The sequence below is a fragment of the Suncus etruscus genome, chromosome 3 (assembly GCF_024139225.1).
Source record: "Suncus etruscus isolate mSunEtr1 chromosome 3, mSunEtr1.pri.cur, whole genome shotgun sequence".
Classification (NCBI taxonomy): domain Eukaryota; kingdom Metazoa; phylum Chordata; class Mammalia; order Eulipotyphla; family Soricidae; genus Suncus; species Suncus etruscus.
The window spans coordinates 96,204,828-96,223,958 of record NC_064850.1 but is presented as its reverse complement, the minus strand read 5'-3'; the positions used below and the strand labels follow the sequence as shown (position 1 = coordinate 96,223,958).

The following is a 19,131-nucleotide window of genomic DNA, read 5'->3' as shown; positions in this document are numbered from 1 at the left end:
ATAAGTTATAACCTATTATAATTTTGATGTGATTCAAAAACAAGAGCTTTTGGAAAAGATAATGGCCATGAGACAAATACATGACATCTCTGATCACTCCACTGCAGTAAAAAAAGGATATACGTTTGGCTGAATAAAACATGCATTGAAACATAACCATCTCAACTAATTTTATGATGCTTATTCAATTCTGAAGAAAAAAGAGCTACACAAGACAAACATTACTTTTAGATCATAGAAGTAAACTCCCATGCCATCCTCAATATTAGTCATCCCTTTTCAGTAATTCAACACAGAAAAAAATAAATTCAATAAACAGTCATTGTGCTGCCCTCAGTGGGAGAGCAGTGTCACTGATGAGATCTTGGGTCTGCGATCCAGACCTAGAGCCATAAACAAAAATATAGTCAGAAATGTTATTACATTTGATTATGTGGATGGGTCTGGAGAATACCATGCTCAGTGAAATTGGCCAAAGGACATAGAATGATTGCTTTTATTAAGTGGGATATATAGATATATATATCTATATATACATACACATATACATACACATCTATATATACATACACATACAATTGCCTTTATTAAGTGGAATATTCATAATAAAAGCATTTAGTAAATGAACATGAAAATCTCTCATCTTAAGGTGAAAGGACCTAATCATAAATTAAAAACAAACAAACAAACAAAAAAAAAAACTAGGGCCTGGAGAAAGTACTGGGGCTAGGGTACTTTTCTCTGGCCACCGTAGTTCAATCCCAAGCATTGTACATGCAACCGTAAGTACTTCCAGGAGCAGTCCCTGAGCTGTATGTTTGCTTTTTTGCTCATTTTGGATTGCACCTGACAATGTTCAGGGCTTACTCCTGGCTCTGTGCTTTGAGATCACTCTGGTGATGCTCAAAAGATATGGGGTGTCAGGGATCAAACCTGGTTTGGCCTTAGCACCCTACTCACTGTACTCTTGCTGCAGCCCACTGTTTAGTATGGACCCCACCCTAGATGCACATTAAAAATAATCCACCCTGGGCCCGGAGAGATAGCACAGCGGCGTTTGCCTTGCAAGCAGCCGATCCAGGACCAAAGGTGGTTGATTCGAATCCCGGTGTCCCACATAGTCCCCTGTGCCTGCCAGGAGCTGTTTCTGAGCAGACAGCCAAGAGTAACCCCTGAACAACGCCGGGGTGGCCCCAAAACAAAAACAAAACAAAAACAAACAAAAAAAATCCACCCCAAGTAGCCTACAAGTATTTATAAACTGAAACTCAAATCGCTAGTATTGGGGATTATAGGTGATTTTTAAAAAATAATTTTTAGGGCCCAGAGAGATAGCACAGCGGCGTTTGCCTTGCAAGCAGCTGATCCAGGATCAAAGGTGATTGGTTCGAATCCCGGTGTCCCATATGGTCCCCTGTGCCTGCCAGGAGCTATTTCTGAGCAGACAGCCAGGAGTAATCCCTGAGCACCGCCGGGTGTGACCCAAAAATCAAAAAAAAATTTTTTTTTTATTATTACCAAAGTGAATTACATATCTTTCACAGTAATATTTAAGGTACATAATGACATTGAATCAGGGGCATTCCCACCACCAGTGTTGTCCTTCCTATATAGGTAATTTTTTCACAAAGTATTAAATAGATGTTATGGACTAGATATTGAAGCCCTTTTCCCTAATATGACAATGGATACTGGAGATGAACTCACTAGAAGGCAGTCAAGTTTAGATGAGTTTATTTGAGGAAGCAGCTTTGTGTTGCTAAATTGTGATCTCTAAGCACAGGGCCAGGAGCAAGTTCTGAGTGTGCTATTCAGTAGGCAAACTTGGACAATATTGTAAAGGCTACCTACAAAATTACAATGATAAAATAGCAAATGAGCTGGTTATGCACTTGTCTTGTGTATGGCCCACCGAGGTATAATCCCCAGCAACCTATATGAGTTTCAAGAGTGATCCCTGAGTAAATCCAGAGTACAACTGGGTGTGGTCCCCATTTTCTTTAAAAGCCAAATTTCCTCTTAATATTAGTAGTAAAGCAAAAATACAAAACTCTTTTCACACTCCTTTCACCATCAGTCTGGAAGGTCTAATAAGTCCAGCACAAGAAAAAGTCACTGGAACATTATGAAGACCAGGAAAAATTATTATAAATACACTGCACACAATGTAACAACATAGAAAACAGATCTCTAGTGCATTTGACAGGTTATCAGGTTTTTAGGTCAAATTTTATTTTATTTTATTTTTTGGTCACACCTGGAGACACTCAAGGGTTACTCCTGGCTCTGCGCTCAGAAATTGCACCTGGCAGGCTCAGGGGACCATGTGGGATTTGGGGATTCAAACCATTGTTGGCCCTGGGATGGCTGCTGTGCTATCTCTCCAGTTCCTAGGTCAAATTTTTAAAGACCTGATTTTAGACTAGAAAATAACATTTGGAAACTGAAAATTTTTAAGAGTACATTGACAATAGCACACACAAAAGCACTGTCAAAATATGTGCATGACTTGTATGCTATAACTAAAAACATGCTGCATTTATGGGTTGAAAAGTAATTATGCCATGCTCTAAATCAGGGGTCTCAAACTCAATTTACCTGGGGGCCGCAGAAGGCAAAGTCAGGGTGGTCCTGACTTTGTCAGTAGTAAGCCTTGAACATTGGGGGATGTGACCCAAACAACTAAAACAAAACAGAACAAAACAAAACAAAAAAAGATTCGGGCCCCTGTGCGTTTGCCTTGCAAGCAGCCGATCCAGGACCTAAGTGTTTGGTTTGAATCCCGGTGTCCCATATGGTCCCCCGTGCCTGCCAGGAGCTATTTCTGAGCAGGCAGCCAGGAGTAACCCCTGAGCACCGCTGGGTGTGGCCCAAAACCCAATCCCCCCCCCCAAAAAAAGATTCCTCTAGGGCAGGGCCACAAAATGTATGGAGGGCCGCGAGTTTGAGACACCTGCTCTATATTGTTCTATAGATTTAATGCAGTTGGCACCAAAAGGCAAGTATTTTTTAAAGTTCTTGTCAACAAGTCGATTATAAAGTATATAAATACATGGAAAGGTAAGGAATCTATAGTAGCAAAAAATTTTAAAAGGCTTAAAATAGTTATTACATGCATGCATGTAAAGAGAATGGTATGCTGAAACATAAGCAGTTTAGTTTTAAAACTCAACTAAGTTTAAGTAATACCATTTAATGGTATTCAACTGAAGGAAAAATAAACATCAACATATGCAGCACGTAATTTTTATTATAAATTCTTTTATCAGTGGATCACATACCTGTTGTAAAAACTGAAAATGACATTTAAAAAGTGTTACCATTGGGCAACTTTTTCTGTTTTCTTTTTGGATCATGCCCAGGGGTTACTCCTGGTTCTGCCCTCAGAATTTGCTCCTGGCAGGCTTGAGGGACCATATAGGATGCCAGGATTCGAACTGCTGCCCGCCTGGGTCAGCTGCGTGCAAGGTAAATGCCCTACCATTGTGCAATCTATATGGGGCCCCCACTAGGCAATTAAAAAATAATCTTTAAGCACCATTACAATCATGTTTGTAGTTGGGTTTTAGTCATAAAAAGAACACCCCCTTCACCAGTGCAATATTACCACCACCAGTGCTCCCCATCTCCCTCCTCCCCCACACCCTGCCTGATCAAAACAGCCATTAGGCAATTTCTTATATCCAACACCAAATCTGTAAAAATTAATGACATCAGAAAGCTGTTAAGAGTGAAAACGCAGTCATGTCTGATTAATTCATATATTCAGATTACACATATCTGAATAAAAAATATGCTGGCTGTTGAATACTCTGGGTTGACTTTATTTTTTTGTATTTCAAACTGCTAAAACATAGGATTGAAATTTTTGTTCCCAAATGTGAAAACCAGTGTAACAGACATACTTATGATGTCCACACCTCGACAGCTATACCAAATCTTAAAAATACCCATATAGTTTTAACACAGTAATTGTATTTCTAGGCATGTATCCTAAAAACCTGTACACCAAGACCAGTATATTCACTACCCAAAGTCTATTTGTAGAAATGAAAACAAATCGGTCTTAACAATAGGTTATAGTTAAATGGACTGTCTATAAAAGAGATGTCAAAAAAACCCCACTTGATTATGGAAAATATTTGATATGAAAACTGCCGATATTTAAGTCAGAAAATAAGGCATTAAACAGAAAATTTAATTTACTAGAATATATTTTACTTGCCCAATAAATACACATAAATAGAAATAGTTTCTGTGCCTGATGATTTTCTGGCGGGGTGCTTTTTGTTCTATTTTATAAATTTAACTTTTCCTAGTATGTATGTTTCAGAGTTACATTGATTAAAGGTCAATCTCCTTGTAAATGAAAAGAGAAAGCTAACCAGGCATAAGAATTTCATTGAGCAGAGGCAGAAGAATCTGATTGAAAAGGCAGCACGACTACTTTTTTGCCTCTTCCTTTTAGGTGCGCCCTATGCATTTTAGTTTGCCACTTAAATTTCCCTCAAGCCTGCGGGACTATATCTAATAGTGATTTATTTGGCATAGAAACGTTTCAGATTTGGAGGTCAGATGACAGAACAGTGGCAAAGTGTTTGCCTTGCATGTGGCCAATCCAAGACAGACTCAGGTCTGATCCCTGGCTCCCAAATCTGCCTCCACATCTGAGCACAGCTGGGAGTAACTCGAGCGCCACCAGGTGTGACCCAAAAACAAAATAAAGGGGAAACATTTCAGACTTGATCTGATTTAGATACTAATATTGAAGTCCTTAGAGCAGAGACAGAACCCTTGATCAAGCATCTCAAAACTTCAACTTTATTATTGCCATCTAGTGGAAAGGTTCTTAAGAAAAACTGGTTGCTCACCTTTCAGCTATTACTAGGAAGCACAATGGGAAATATTAAAAAAGCAAACACTATCTTAATTCTGTAGACCAAGTATTTTTGTTTGCCAAACTCAATGTGGGTAGTACTTGCTGTGAGATAGGCACTGTGATAAGTGGCCATGCCCATTGTGTACTAGTCACTTTTTTCAGTTAGTTGACTTTAATTGTTCTAATTGAATCACTAATAATTATAAAGCTGATCCTGATTTTCAGTCATACAATGAGTGTTCTATTAACTTTTTTCTTGTTATTTCGGGGCCATACCTGGTAGCGCTTATGGGGACCATATGGGATGCCAAGAATCAAACCTGAGTCGGCTGCGTCCACTTACCCACTCTGACCCGTTCTAACTTTAATAAAGCCAGTAGAGCAGGTGTTTATAATCACTGAAAAATCATCAACACCTGAGAATAACAATACTTTTTTTTTTTTTATGGTTTTTGGGCCACACCCAGCGGTGCTCAGGGGTTACTCCAGGCTGTCTGCTCAGAAATAGCTCCTGGCAGGCACGGGGGACCATATGGGACACCGGGATTCGAACCAACCACCATTGGTCCTGGATCGGCTGCTTGCAAGGCAAATGCTGCTGTGCTATCTCTCCGGCCCATAACAATACTTCTTAAATGAGAATACAAACTTAAATGATGGTAAAATTTAGACTTAATAAAAGTGCTAGCATCAATACTGTTTTCATCTTATAAGTCTTACACTTAAGGTTAAAAAAGAATTCCCCACTTGAAAAAATAGCTTCCATCTGTGTTACCACTTTTAAAGGGAGTGTCAATGGATTTTAAGAAGCAACTTAACACCCAGTAGTAGTTATATGAATGTGTTTATATAGATTTAGAATGATTATTCTTATTGCCCAGCCACTAAAGATCAAAGGACATTAAATGAAATCTTTTTTCCTGTCACTTTTTAAATAAGGTTAAGACAGAGGGTTGGAAATTGCGAATGTTCACAGGTGGCAAGTGGATAGGAAAATACAAGCAACTTGACAAGACTAAGTTTATTCTAAGCATCATTTTATTAATAAAAAGATTAACCATGATCATATATAGGAGTGGCTGGGCTTATAGTTTGCTACACCAGAGAAATTAAAAACTGTTATTTGAGATTATTGTTACAATGATTTATAATAGCATTCCTTGACAAAGGCAGTTTAATTTTAGCACTGTTTCTCTTAAATATAAAAACTAACCCTTAGTGTCATGGATGAGAATAATAGCTATTTATAAATTTAAAAAATGCATTTCCAAGAGCTATTTTGTAGTGTTATCTTATGATCGACATCCAAAGTTTAGGGTAACAACTTCCCGAAAAGGTCTGGAGAGGTTCCAGATCAGACAGAGTATCAATAGAGACACAAAGAATCACTAATCAAGTGTGAAGAATAAGTAACACAAACTATGAATGCACTCAACGTCCCCAAATAAATGGTAAGAATGATCAGGCATAGAATCAATGTGTTAAATACAAATTCAAGTTTGTTGAGTACAAGAGATACAGTAATTTTATTACATAAAACTTGTCCTGTGAGCTAAAAATGTTAACTTACAAGACATATTAGTGGAGAGGGAAATCGTTTGATCATTTTCCACTGATAATAAAACAAAAGCAGTGGGCATGTAAGAACCACTCATTTCTCTAAAATTCAAAGTTGTATTACTGTTCAACCGAAACATACTACCGTTCCTTAATAAGTTAATTAAATACCTACTCAGTTTCTCTTAAAAATAAATTCCTTTTTCTCCATTAAAGCTTCTGTAAGACTGACAAAGGTACATTCGACCTATTAAAAATAGGGACAATCTTCATCTTTGGATAAAGTCTCATCACTTCAGAAAATGTTGTCATGTACAGATCACTAAATTTATATTGAGGCAGCTGTTGTGAGTTCATTAAGCACTTTCGAACACTGTACCTTTAAAGTTGTCTTTAATAATAGCTTTGGAAAACCAAAATAGAAGACATCTATGGCAAAAGTACAATTTTATTCAGATTTGTTAGCTTTAAAATACTCCCAAAGATATTTAGTGCAGTCAGTTTTAAATATGTAAAGAACTTGAGGTTAGTTTTATGTTATGATTAAATGATAAAAAACTTTTAACTTGTTATGAAAAAATTTTAAGTCTTTGACTTAGTGATATCAGTAAGGCAAAATGAAATTAAGCACTGTAAAAAGAAATCTTTAAAAATTTGATTCTCTTTTACAAGTTTAGTTAATAGACGAGTCAAGTGTAGATACAATGTATCCAACACCCTCTAGCTACAGTAAAAAAAAAGAATCTAGTAGCATTTAGATTGAAATCTTTAGTAATACCACTGTAAGTTTCAAAACATGTTCATACAGAACCAATACCTTTCCTTCTCAATGTAAAAGGCGACTTAAAAAAATAACAAAAATACCAATAAAACATTGGAAACTCATTTTACTGTGCCCAAAAGCATAACACAAAAATATTGGCTTAAAGAGGTAGATTAAAAAGAAAAAGAAAACCAGATTCTCCATTCTTTGTCACTTTTATTCAGTAGTAGTTTTTTTTCCTTATTTTCAGTGCCAGACATGGCAAGGAGTGATTACAGCCAACTGTTATTAAAACATTTGTTCGCAACATATATCCCCTTTACCACTGACCCCAAACTGACTCATTGTGTGCTTACGTTCGTTCTTTTTAACATGACCACCACCGAGACTGGGTGGCAGGGACAGGGGTAAGAGATGAAGAGGGGAGAGTCCAGGAGCCAGAAGAGGAGGAATGCTACAAGCCACAGTAAGAATGAGCTGTATTTAATTTTAAAAAGGAGGGAGGGGTGTACCCCACAAATGATACAGTAATGAGGATACACAATTAAATCCCATAAGCATGACTGAAGGCTTTCACTGTGTTTGACGTCATCACAATGGAAGGCATAAAAAGTGGAGTAAATCAATGTTGATATAGTCCAATCTAGTCCATTAGGCAAGATGGTGCAAGAAGTCATTTAAATTAAAAGTGCCCTACCCTTACCTAGATGGCTAGCAGACATGGAGAACACCACAGTGAAGGAGCCACAGAGCTTTCTCCATGTAGCTATAAAAATATGTTGTCGAATGGCACATAGTCAAACACTGGAAAGGGGCACCACAATGGACCTCTCTCTTTTTTAGGTACGAATGCTAGATTCAACTATCTCAACTAAGCAGGAAGTGGGCTCTTCTGCTAGGAATGCCAACCCTAATTCACTTTGTCTTGAAATATATACAGATTGTTTGTAGTAGCTACAGCAATGATATTTTCCTTGGGGTGCCAGGCTGTATGAAGAATTTTCTTGTTGAAGTCTAAGCTGTCAACACTTATTTCATCCTTCTTTCGTTTGCCACTTGCACAGACTTTGCGTGGCTTCAGAACCGTGCGGGGTTTATTGTTTTCCCGTGATGCTTCAAGGGTTATATCTCGCTTTGTGTTCCTGTCAAACATTCTGAAGAAGTTATTGTAAGATCCGGTCATGACAACACTGTAAAAGCAGACAAAACATACAGTTAAGAATTAAGTTGGAACAAATGTTGGAGCAAGAATAGCACTCCAAACAGATGTGAGTCAAGGGGAGGGACTCTGCCCAGTGCAAGGACTGATCACCAAACCAACTGAGAATAAGGTACTAGTCAACTTCGTTTTTCCTACCAAAACTAATACCAGCATTCAAAGCATGCTGAAGTCAAATGTCTTAATAATTTCTATAAATATAGGCCAGTGGTCGGCAAACTTTTTTTTCAACTGAGCCAAATCTCGCCAAAACTACGGTTAAAATTTATTTTGAGGGCCACACAGGGCGCGTACTGACAGAGGCTAGGAGCAGAGTCCTGACTCCTGGAGCGGCCGCCCGGCAACAGAAGAGCCAAATTAAAAGTGTAAAGAGCCACATGTGGCTCGTGAGCTGCAGGTTGCCGACCACTGGTATAGGCTATGTAACATTAGGCATACAGTTTCTACAAATATAAAAAGTGCATTTGTTTACAATTTCTTTGTAGGAAATCAATGCTTCAGTTCAAGATAGTTTTGGGGGGGGATTTTTTTTTGGGGGGGGGGACCACATCTGGCAGTGCTCAGGGGTTATTCCTGGATCTAAACTCAGAAATCACTCCTAGTAGGCTCGGGGAACCATATAGGATGCCAGGGATCAAACCGGGTTGGCCATGTGCAAGGTACACAGCCTTCCTGCTGTCCTATTTTTCCAGACTCAACATTTGGGGTGGGGGGTTGGGGGAGAAGAGGCAATACCTTGAGGCAGACGGGTCCAGACACTTGGAGCCATCACCTTAGTTCCTCCTCATAGCTTAATTTTTAGTGAAAGAAAAATATTTTGCCTATAACACTAAATACAATCAAGCCCCAAAATTTTCTTTTTACTATTTAAAAATTTTAGTTTAGGGCCAGAGAGATAGCATGGCGGTAGGGCATTTGCCTTGCATGCAAAGGGACGATGGTTCAAATCCTGCCATCCCATATGGTCCTGCAAGCCTGCCAGGAGTGATTTCTGAGCATAGAGGTGCCAGGAGTAACCCCTGAGCGCTGTCAGGTGTGACTCAACCCCCCAAATAATAATAATTTTAGTTTAGAAAAGTGTGCCATAAAAATATATTTTTTTAAATTTTTAGACCATATCTGTGATGCTGAGGGCCATATAGGATGCGGGAATCAAACTTAAGTTTAGCCATGTGTAAAAAGCAAGTGCCTTAACACTGTTATCTCTCTGGCCTCATAGAAATCAAGAAAATGTTATGAAAAATAACAGTACTAGAGATTTGGGGGGAGAGGGGAGTGGCATACCCAGTGGTGCTCAGGGCTAATTCCTGGTTCACTGCTCAAGCACCACTCCTGGTAGGTTCAGGGACCATATATGGGATGCCATATATGGAACTCAAATTGGTTGCACTCAAGGCAAACATCCTACCACCTGTACTGTATGTATCCTTAGCCACTAAAAAGGCTTACGTTAAATTAAAAGTGTAAAAAGATACCACAAAAATGACCCCGATCAAGACAATTAATTTGGGGACACATTGTTGTGTGTGCACGCGCAGGCACGTACCTGTTTTGCACTGCTCAGGGAACCATGATGTGGTGAGGAATAATAATAGGTCCTCTGAGCTTCTACGTAGCCCCCAAGAAGCTTTCCTATTAGTTCTACTTATTATCTATCACTGCTCAATGTTACCAAGTATCCTAACAAACAAAACTTCGTACTTTCAAGTATTTAATTCTGAGAATGCTTGCAGGCTGGGGAAACAGCTCAAAGGATTGGAGAATATGGTTTGCATCTGAGCTGTCTCCAGAGCACTGTGGGGTATGGCCCCAGAACAAAGAAAAAGGGATAGTCCTATCCTACCTAGGCTTACCACGATCATGTATTACCAACTTTAAATTATGATCAAGTCCTTTATAGTATACACCACTATAAAACCTCAATTATACCAAGGCTTATATTGAGTAAAGTATCTTTAATTGCTGCACAAACAAGTTAAAAAACTTTCCAGTTGTTTTTCTTATATTATTTTCTGCTCTAACAGACATAATAGATGGTAGATAATATTCACAACTAAAGTATTAAAAGATTTAGATTTATCTAGGGAATAATGGTAAAAATTTGGAGACACAATAAAAGGAGTAGCCTAATAAATCAAGGTAATATGGTTATATTACCACTTCAAATATTTTTAATGTACCTGAAAACTCACATTCCTTTCCTAATGAATTATCTACTATATTAAATAGCTCAAAGAATAGTTTACAAAATTGGCCCAAACTGGTATTTAACAGTTCTAGTTACTGGTATGTTAAAAAGTCACTTACCTGGCTCATGAAAAGGCAAAAATTAAAGATATTTTTATTATAATCGCCTAGAATTTTTGTACTTTTAAAATGTACCATAAATGAAATACAATGTTTATTTTTATCAGCCTACATTGTTCGAAGATAACTATTTCAAGGAAATGATGAGATTTTAAAAATAACATTACTAATCACAATTTTTAAAAATCTATTTTTGGTAACATTGTTATACATACTAAGAGTGAGGTGGCACATTTCTTTCCTTGACAAAATTTACATTTGAATGAGGTTCAATTTAAAACAATTACCTGTCTGATCCATTCCAACAACATTCAAACTTGTCAAATATGCAGTCATTTTCATACAGTGAACAAAGTTTACTTCTGAGGTATTCATGTACCTAGGAAAAATATACATACAACTTATACCTCAAGGAAGGCCTACTGGCTGAAATTAAGAAAACTATCATAGATACATATATTTTATATCTTACTAAAATCAACTTTCTCAGTTAAAGAAACAGAATTTTATTCTTTTATAAACATTAGGATCCCTTTTCATGGACATACATGTTCCTATTCTATAATGAAGAAAAATATCGTTTATAAATCTAAAAAACAAAAATAGCATAAATAAGAGATTATAGAATATTAGAGCAGGGGCCGGGCGGTGGCGCTGGAGGTAAGGTGCCTGCCTTACAAGCGCTAGCCAAGGAACGGACAGCGGTTCGATCCCCCGGCGTCCCATATGGTTCCCCCAAGCCATGGGCGATTTCTGAGCACATAGCCAGGAGTAACCCCTGAGCGTCAAACGGGTGTGGCCCAAAAACCAAAAAAAAAAAAAAAAAAAAAAAAAAAAAAAAAAGAATATTAGAGCAATATTTGATTTGGCTTTTATTTGGGGGGGGTCAGGAGTCACTCTAGTTCTGCACTTGGAAATTGCTCCTGGCAGGCTTGGGGTACTATATGAGATGCCAGTAATTAAACTGGTTTCTGTCTTGCATTCGCAGTGTGTAAAACAAACGCCCTACAGCTGTGCTATCACCTTGGCCCCTACAGCAATATCTGAAAATGGTGCCAGTGGATACGTGATAATTTTTTTTTTGGTTTTTTTTTTTGGGCCACACCCGTTTGACGCTCAGGGGTTACTCCTGGCTAAGTGCTCAGAAATTGCCCCTGGCTTGGGGGGACCATATGGGATGCCGGGGGATCGAACCGCGGTCCGTTCCTTGGCTAACGCTTACAAGGCAGACACCTTATCTCTAGCGCCACCTTCCTGGCCCCGGATAAGTGATAATTTAAAAAAATGTAATCTAAAGTGCTTACTGTATTGGACAGAAGTAAGTGTATATATTCACTGTATGTAATATGCTATGATAGCACATCTATGCTCTGATAATATCCATGGTTCCTATCAGTATAGGTTGAAAATCTTTTTTCTCCCACCCCTTGAAAATCTTATTTTTACTCATTTACTCAGTGCCCATTTCAATTTTAAGCACAGTGGGGTGGTTATTATCACATCACACAGAAAACTTGTAAATGCAGATGAATTGCACCTCATGTAGAATTAGGAACAAAACAGAATGCGTGGAAAAAATGAAAAATATACACAATTCTGCAAGATACTTCATAATTCATCAATAACTAAATGTACTACATTTAAATAATATGATTCTACCTTCAAATATTAATCCAATTTAGCAGAAACTGCAAATCAGACAAACAGAAGCAAATTATTATTAATTCAGCTAAGCTTTGGAATGCAAATGTGGAACAGTTTCTCAGCAAATAAATGAAGTTAGGACTCAAATCACAAGTTTATGACAAAAGATATAGGTAGTGTGGAATCAGAATCTTGGCAGTTACATGAATGTATTTGAAAGAAAGTAGAATTGCATCCCTTTCCTTCAGTGAAGTACGGTATTTCTTTTTAAACTCCAGGCACCATCAAGTGGTTTTTATTTGTCAAAGAGGGTTTAAATGCCTTAGAAGTACTTAATTTTGAGAACATACACATGGAGGACCTATTTAAACTACACCCATGACACAGCATCAAGTGTTCTCTACACGAGTGCCACTCAACTTTGTAGTGACCGCTGAACTCTCCTGACTTGCCTTCCTATGGTCCACTTGTCCTACCACTAGCCTCCTACTCTGGTGCTGTGGGCCTCCATTTGTAGGATTTTCACCTATTGTTTCCTGCAACACTTTGGGGCCCTCAAAAAGACATATAGATACTGGTTAAGAAATGTTGCTCTTTAATCTCAGTTTAAGCACAGGGTCTAACCATTTCTATGCCCCCACGCCCCCCCCCCCCCGGTTGTGTGTATCATCTTTCTCTTTTCTAAAAGAGGAGGACAGGATTCATGGTAGCAGCAGACTAGAACCAAGAAATGATGAAGCTCACAGATTGGTAACTATCAAAGGTATGTGTATGGCTTTGATGCAGTAGATCCACCAAAAGGCAGATTGGACACCCATTTATTTGTCTCAGTATGGCCAAAACTGTAGTTCAGCTGCTACCTACAGCACACACCTCAGCTAGGACTAGCCATTCTCTTTAATCTTCCTCTGCAGAGCTTAATAGAGACTGTACTTCCCTTCTCCTTTATTTGGGCCACACCCGGCAGCACTCGGGTTACTCCTGGCTCTTCACTCAGAAATCGCACCTGGCAGGGTCAGGTGACCATGTGGGATGCCAGGGATAGAACGCGGATCCATCCGGGGTTGGCAGCATGCAAGGCAAACACCCTACTGCTGTGCTATCTCTCCGGCCTCTGTACTTCCTTTCTTACTGTGTGACTGTGTGTGTGTGTGTATGTGTGGTGATGGTGGAGGATAGGTGTGGGTCAGAATTAGTCAGTATTAAATCAAACTGGCAGTAAAATATCCACTTAAACTGCAAAACTCAATAGATAATGCACCTATAAAATACATATAAAGCTAAGAAAAGCAAAAGCAATGTACTTGTGAACCTCTGAAAGAAAAACCTACTACAGAACTAACACAATAGTAGAATTAACAGTAAAAAATCCTCTATAAATATTTAAAAACACTGCAAATACCTGATATGTTTCCACAGGCCTGTTTTCCATATTTAAGTCCCAAATTTTGACTGACAAATAGTCTCTAGTCATCATATATCGACCACTATGGCTGAATTTTACATCAGAAATAGAGGAGATGATTTCAGAAAAAAAAGACCTGTTACTGGGATCTTCTGGTTCTTCAAACACTAAAAACAAGCAAAAATAGGGGGAGAAAAGGAATAATTGGCATAATATTCTGATTGGGGTAAAGAATTTGTCCAATGCTAACAACTATTCACAAATTTTCTAAGAGTAAACTTAAAATAATAAAGAACTGAAAAACATCTCTCTAAAAAAAAAATCTTACCATGTTTCTGAAAGCTTTACTACAGGTTGAAGATGCCTAAGAATGGAGAAAATTTGTTCTACAGCTAATTTAGCAGAACCAAACTCAGCCAACACATATTTTAGTACATCAGTTTTTAATTCTGCACATCACTTTAATGACTAACCCACTGATACCACCATGAAAAACACACCAACCTCAATATCCAAATTCATAGCAGTATTTTAACTTTTATTGCCCAGTTAAAATGATTTTTGCCAACAGGCATGTTATAATTTTCATCACTATTAAAAATACTCAGTAACAACATTACCACTACAGTCATCCCTTAAATTTTTTAACCCAATACTTTTCCAAATTTTGAGCAAGAAAACTAAAAAATCGAGAGGAAAAAAAGACGAGGAGAAAAGGACTATTTAAAAACATGGCCGAAGAGGTGGTCTCTGAGTTCCTCAAAATGCCCTGATAAAATGACATCCGAACAGATACACCTATCACTAACCTTCACAATAGCTATTACCATCACCACCTCCACATCCTTCTGTTTTTCTAAGAGTATTCTCCCACATCACATATGGAATGAGGTAATAGCCCTGGGCACAGGCTTAAGACTTATAAATGTATGTAAATGTGTCTAAGATATTTAAAAAGCTTTAGACAAAGAATTATCTTAAAAAAAAATACAATAAACTTACATTTAGAATGCCTATCACAGAGGGCAGAGGCCCTCATGTCACATAACCGAATAGTTCCTTTACTGCTGCTGTATACAAACGTGTTACAGCTGTTTGGGTGGAATTCTGCTGCTGTAATCACCTCTGTGAGCTCTTCCATATTGGCAGGCTTAATGTCCACAATATCTAGATAGCATTTTATTAAGGAATTTCCACTTAAAAACGACAAACATAATTTTACATTTCTCAGATGTAATATTCACTCAGAGTATGTTAAGTGCTTTGAATTGTGATCTGCTACTTACATGAATACATATCCCAGAGGAATCAAAACTACTGATGCTTAAAAAAACATAGAAAATATTCTCTTAAATAACTGTAAATATAGATAATACCTATTTCTAAGTATGAAATAAATACTAGAAAAAAAAAGAAATAAATACTAGAAGACAGACAAAGACTAATACTTAGGTGCTATCCAAATTTAAATAGATCCTTAATATTGACAGCACTGGGGGCCGGAGAGATAGCATGGAGGTAAGGCGTTTGCCTTTCATGCAGGAGGTCATTGGTTCAAATCCCGGCGCCCCATATGGTCCCCCGTGCCTGCCAGGAGCAATTTCTGAGCCTGGAGCCAGGAATAATCCCTGAGCACTGCTGGGTGTGACCCAAAAACAAAAAACAAAACAACAAAAAAAATATTGACAGCACTGTAAATCTCAGAATCTCAAAAATTATATATTTTACCCAACTATGAATGACTTGTTAAATCACAATAGTTTCAACAAAATAAAATTTTAAAAAATTATAAATTTTAAATGGGCAAAAGTGGAATCAAAAAATCCTTACTAGAAAAAAAAGAGGAAACTGTACCACAATAGAAGGCTAGGTGTTTAATTAACATAATAAAGATTTAAAAACAAAAGTCAATTAAAAAATCACAAATTCAAAGGCAAAACTAGGGAAAAAAGAAATTTCAGGGACTAGGGAAGGTGCTCAGTAACAGAAAGTATGCCTTGCATGAATGAGTAAGGCCTGAGTCAACCTCTGCCATAGACAGAAAGACAAAGGGAAGGAAGGGTATAATGGGGGTGGGAAGAGAGAGAAGGGAGAAATGTAAAGGGCTGATAAATATGAACGGATGTTCAAGAAAGATCTGGGAAATTGGTGGTGGGAATCCTGCACTGCTGAAGGGGGGTGTTCTTTACATGACTGTAATCATACAAGTATAATTATATTTGTAATCACAGTGTTTAAATAAAGATAATTAAAAAAAATAAATAACTTTTTAGGGTTTTTTTTTTGGTTTTTGGGTCACACCCAGCAGTGCTCAGAGGGTTCTCTTGGCAGGCTCAGGGGACCATACAGATGCCAGGATTCGACCCACTGTCCTGCATGCAAGACAAATGCCTTATCTTCATGCCATCTCTTTGGCCACAAGTAGCTTTTTACTATGTAGAATTATAAAGCTAATACATCTAGAAAGATTTTTTCTGCATTTATATATACATATAATGCTTTATGTGTACATCAGGCATAAGCTTATGTATCACAAACTTGTATGTGTTCAAAAAAATTCCAGAGTGACAATAATAAACCAATGAGAGTGAGGTTTGGAGAAGTCACAACTTTTATGACATGTTATTAATACCATGATTTTTTCAGACTTGATGAAAAGTTTTTTTTAAGCTGATGGGTATGGTTGGTGCTAAAACATATTATTCATGAAGCACCCTTCCAATAAAAAAACAAAGATGTGTTGACATATAATAGCAAATACACTTCAAACAGTCAATAAAATAATTCTAAGAATGCAACTTTTGTTTTGGAGCATGCCCAGCAATCTTAAGAATTTCTTCTCATTGGTGCTTAGGAGACTATAAGGAGGTGCCCAAGGGGGGTGCTGAGAGGATTGAACCAGGTTGGCTGCATATAATGCAAGCATCTTATTCGATGTACTATTGTTCCGGTTCTCAGAATTCAAATTTTACATCAGTAAGTCAGATCATTTACTAAATAACTTGACCCAGCAGCAAAAAAACAAGTACATAAAGAAAAAAAGTGGTATAAAATAATTTACTATCTGGGGCTGGAGAAATAATATAGCGGGGTAGGGCACTTGTCTTGCAGGTAGATATTGCAAACCAGGATCAATTACCAGCATCCCATGTAGTTCCCTGAGCACCACTGGATATGGCCAAGAACCAAGAGTAAAGAGGAAAAAAAAAAAAAAAAGATGTCACTACAAAGAAAAAACAAACTAAGGAGAGAGGAAAATAAATGTAATGTAGACACAATACACCCCTCTCCATTTTCTTCAGGTTCTTGCCACACCCTGCAATGCCCACCGCTTAATACTGACTCTGTTCAGGGGATTAAACCTTGGCTGGCCATATACAAGCCAAGTTTCTTACCCCTACACTCTGACCTCTGTGTTATGCATTCTTTACCAATACCAAAGAAAGAAATGGATACTAAAACTTCTGTCTGTAATTTCTAGATGCCAAAGATTAATCCGCAAGTCATCTGCAGATAAATATGTTTCATAATCACTATTAATAGAAATTGAATTGATGTGATATGTATGAGCATTGGCAAATATTCTTCGTGGACTGGCTTCAACCATTAGATCCATGGGCCTAAAGACTGGCACCTGAAAATAGAACACATAAAAAGTAGTTATTGCATATTGATAAGTCTACAATAGAACTTCAAGTTCACTGATTCAATTTTTGATAAGAGAATATAAGACTTTTACAATAAGACAGGTTAATTGATGGTTAATATTAAAGTGCTGAGGGGCCAGCAAGGTGGTGCTAGAGGTAAGGTGTCTGCCTTGCGAGCGCTAACCAGGGAAGGACCGTGGTTCGATCCCCTGGTGTCCCATATGGTCCCCCCCAAGCCGGGGCAATTCCTGAGCGCTTAGCCAGGAGTAACCCCTGAACATCAAACGGGTGTGGCCCGAAAAACCAAAAAAAAAAAAAAAAAAAAAAAACAAAAAAAAAAAATCAACCCAAAACATTAAAGTGCTGAAATAGGAAGAAAAACAAACAAATGACCTGCCATAAGATGGTTGTTTCGATTTTATCAATTGCTTGAAAGATGTGCAAAGTTAATAAATGTTAATAGTTTAAATTAGCTAAGAAATAACCCAGAGCCCAAACTTGGCACTTTTATGTAGCAGCAAAAATCTTGAAACTATGTACCTGACCTTCAAACTAAAAAGGGGTGTGGTACCGTATTAACATTTGCAGAGTTCTGGTTCTGCCTCAAGGCATTAATACTTCTATGAGGGGAACAGATTGTGATTGTAATTATTCCTATTCATGTTTACTTCAGAAGAATATGCAATATGAACACAAAACACTGTATCAGAATTCTAATGATCTTTTCCTATGTACTTACACGTAGTGTAGTAACTGTAGTGGGATCTCTATACCTTCCATCTTCTTCTTTCAAGTTATACCCTTCTGGTCTTTTGTCCCTTTCACTGATTTTCCATAATTTTATTGTTTTATCTGGAGAGAAAATGAAGACATTTGAAAGAATAATACAGATGTGGTTTATGGTACAGAATATTGCATATGCAAATATCTTGATTCAATCCTCATCACCAAGAGTGGGAAACAATTGGGATTAAAAAAAAAAAATTGTGGGCCCGGAGAGATAGCACAGCGGTGTTTGCCTTGCAAGCAGCCGATCTAGGACCAAAGGTGGTTGGTTCAAATCCCGGTGTCCCATATGGTCCCCCGAGCCTGCCAGGAGCTATTTCTGAGCAGACAGCCAGGAGTAACCCCTGAGCACCGCCGGGTGTGGCCCAAAAACAAAAAAACAAAAAAACAAACAAAAAAAAATTGTAAGATATATTTAAAAAGGAGTCAGAGCAAGAGTACAGCGAGTTGGGCATTTGACTTGCACACAGCCAACCTGGGTTAGATACCCTGTCATCTTTATGGTTTCCCGAGTCTGCCAAGATTAAACTCCTGAGCATGGCTGGTTATGACCCAAAAGATGTACGTAAGCATTCCATTTTATAGCTCACATAAAAGGATTAATAATGAAATTCCTTATCTTACTGAATGAAAAGAAAATTTCTTAACAGAAGTTTTAATTATGATTAAAGCATTTCTATATTATTAACACCCACAATCAACTTATATTTTATTACTTCCTTTCTTTTTCTTTTTTTTTGGTTTTTGGGTCACACCCGGCAGCGCTCAAGGGTTACTTCTGGCTCTACGCTCAGAAATCGCTCCTGGCAGGCTCGGGGGAACATAAAGGATGCCGGGATTCAAACCCCTGACCTGCTGCTGCATGCAAGGCAAATGCCTTACCTCCATGCTATTTCTCCGGCCCCCTTTATTTCTTAAAGTACA

The 19,131-nt window shown here is 37.8% G+C and overlaps 1 protein-coding gene across 4 annotated transcripts in view; it reads right to left on the bottom strand.

Annotated features, from left to right (window-relative positions):
- Positions 1 to 6,377: 6,377 nt before the first annotated feature.
- The window catches only part of PPP2R2A (protein phosphatase 2 regulatory subunit Balpha), a 102,316-nt gene continuing 89,562 nt past the window's right edge, over positions 6,378 to 19,131 (bottom strand). For all 4 annotated transcript variants that reach the window (XM_049769457.1, XM_049769458.1, XM_049769455.1 and 1 more), the window contains exons 5-10: positions 18,161 to 18,273; positions 17,231 to 17,408; positions 14,777 to 14,941; positions 13,772 to 13,941; positions 11,013 to 11,104; positions 6,378 to 8,389 (exon numbers count right to left, since the gene is read on the bottom strand). In XM_049769457.1, coding sequence (XP_049625414.1) covers positions 8,110 to 8,389; positions 11,013 to 11,104; positions 13,772 to 13,941; positions 14,777 to 14,941; positions 17,231 to 17,408; positions 18,161 to 18,273 — 998 coding nt within the window. In that variant the 3' untranslated portion in view covers positions 6,378 to 8,109. The remainder of the gene's footprint in view (positions 8,390 to 11,012; positions 11,105 to 13,771; positions 13,942 to 14,776; positions 14,942 to 17,230; positions 17,409 to 18,160; positions 18,274 to 19,131) is intronic.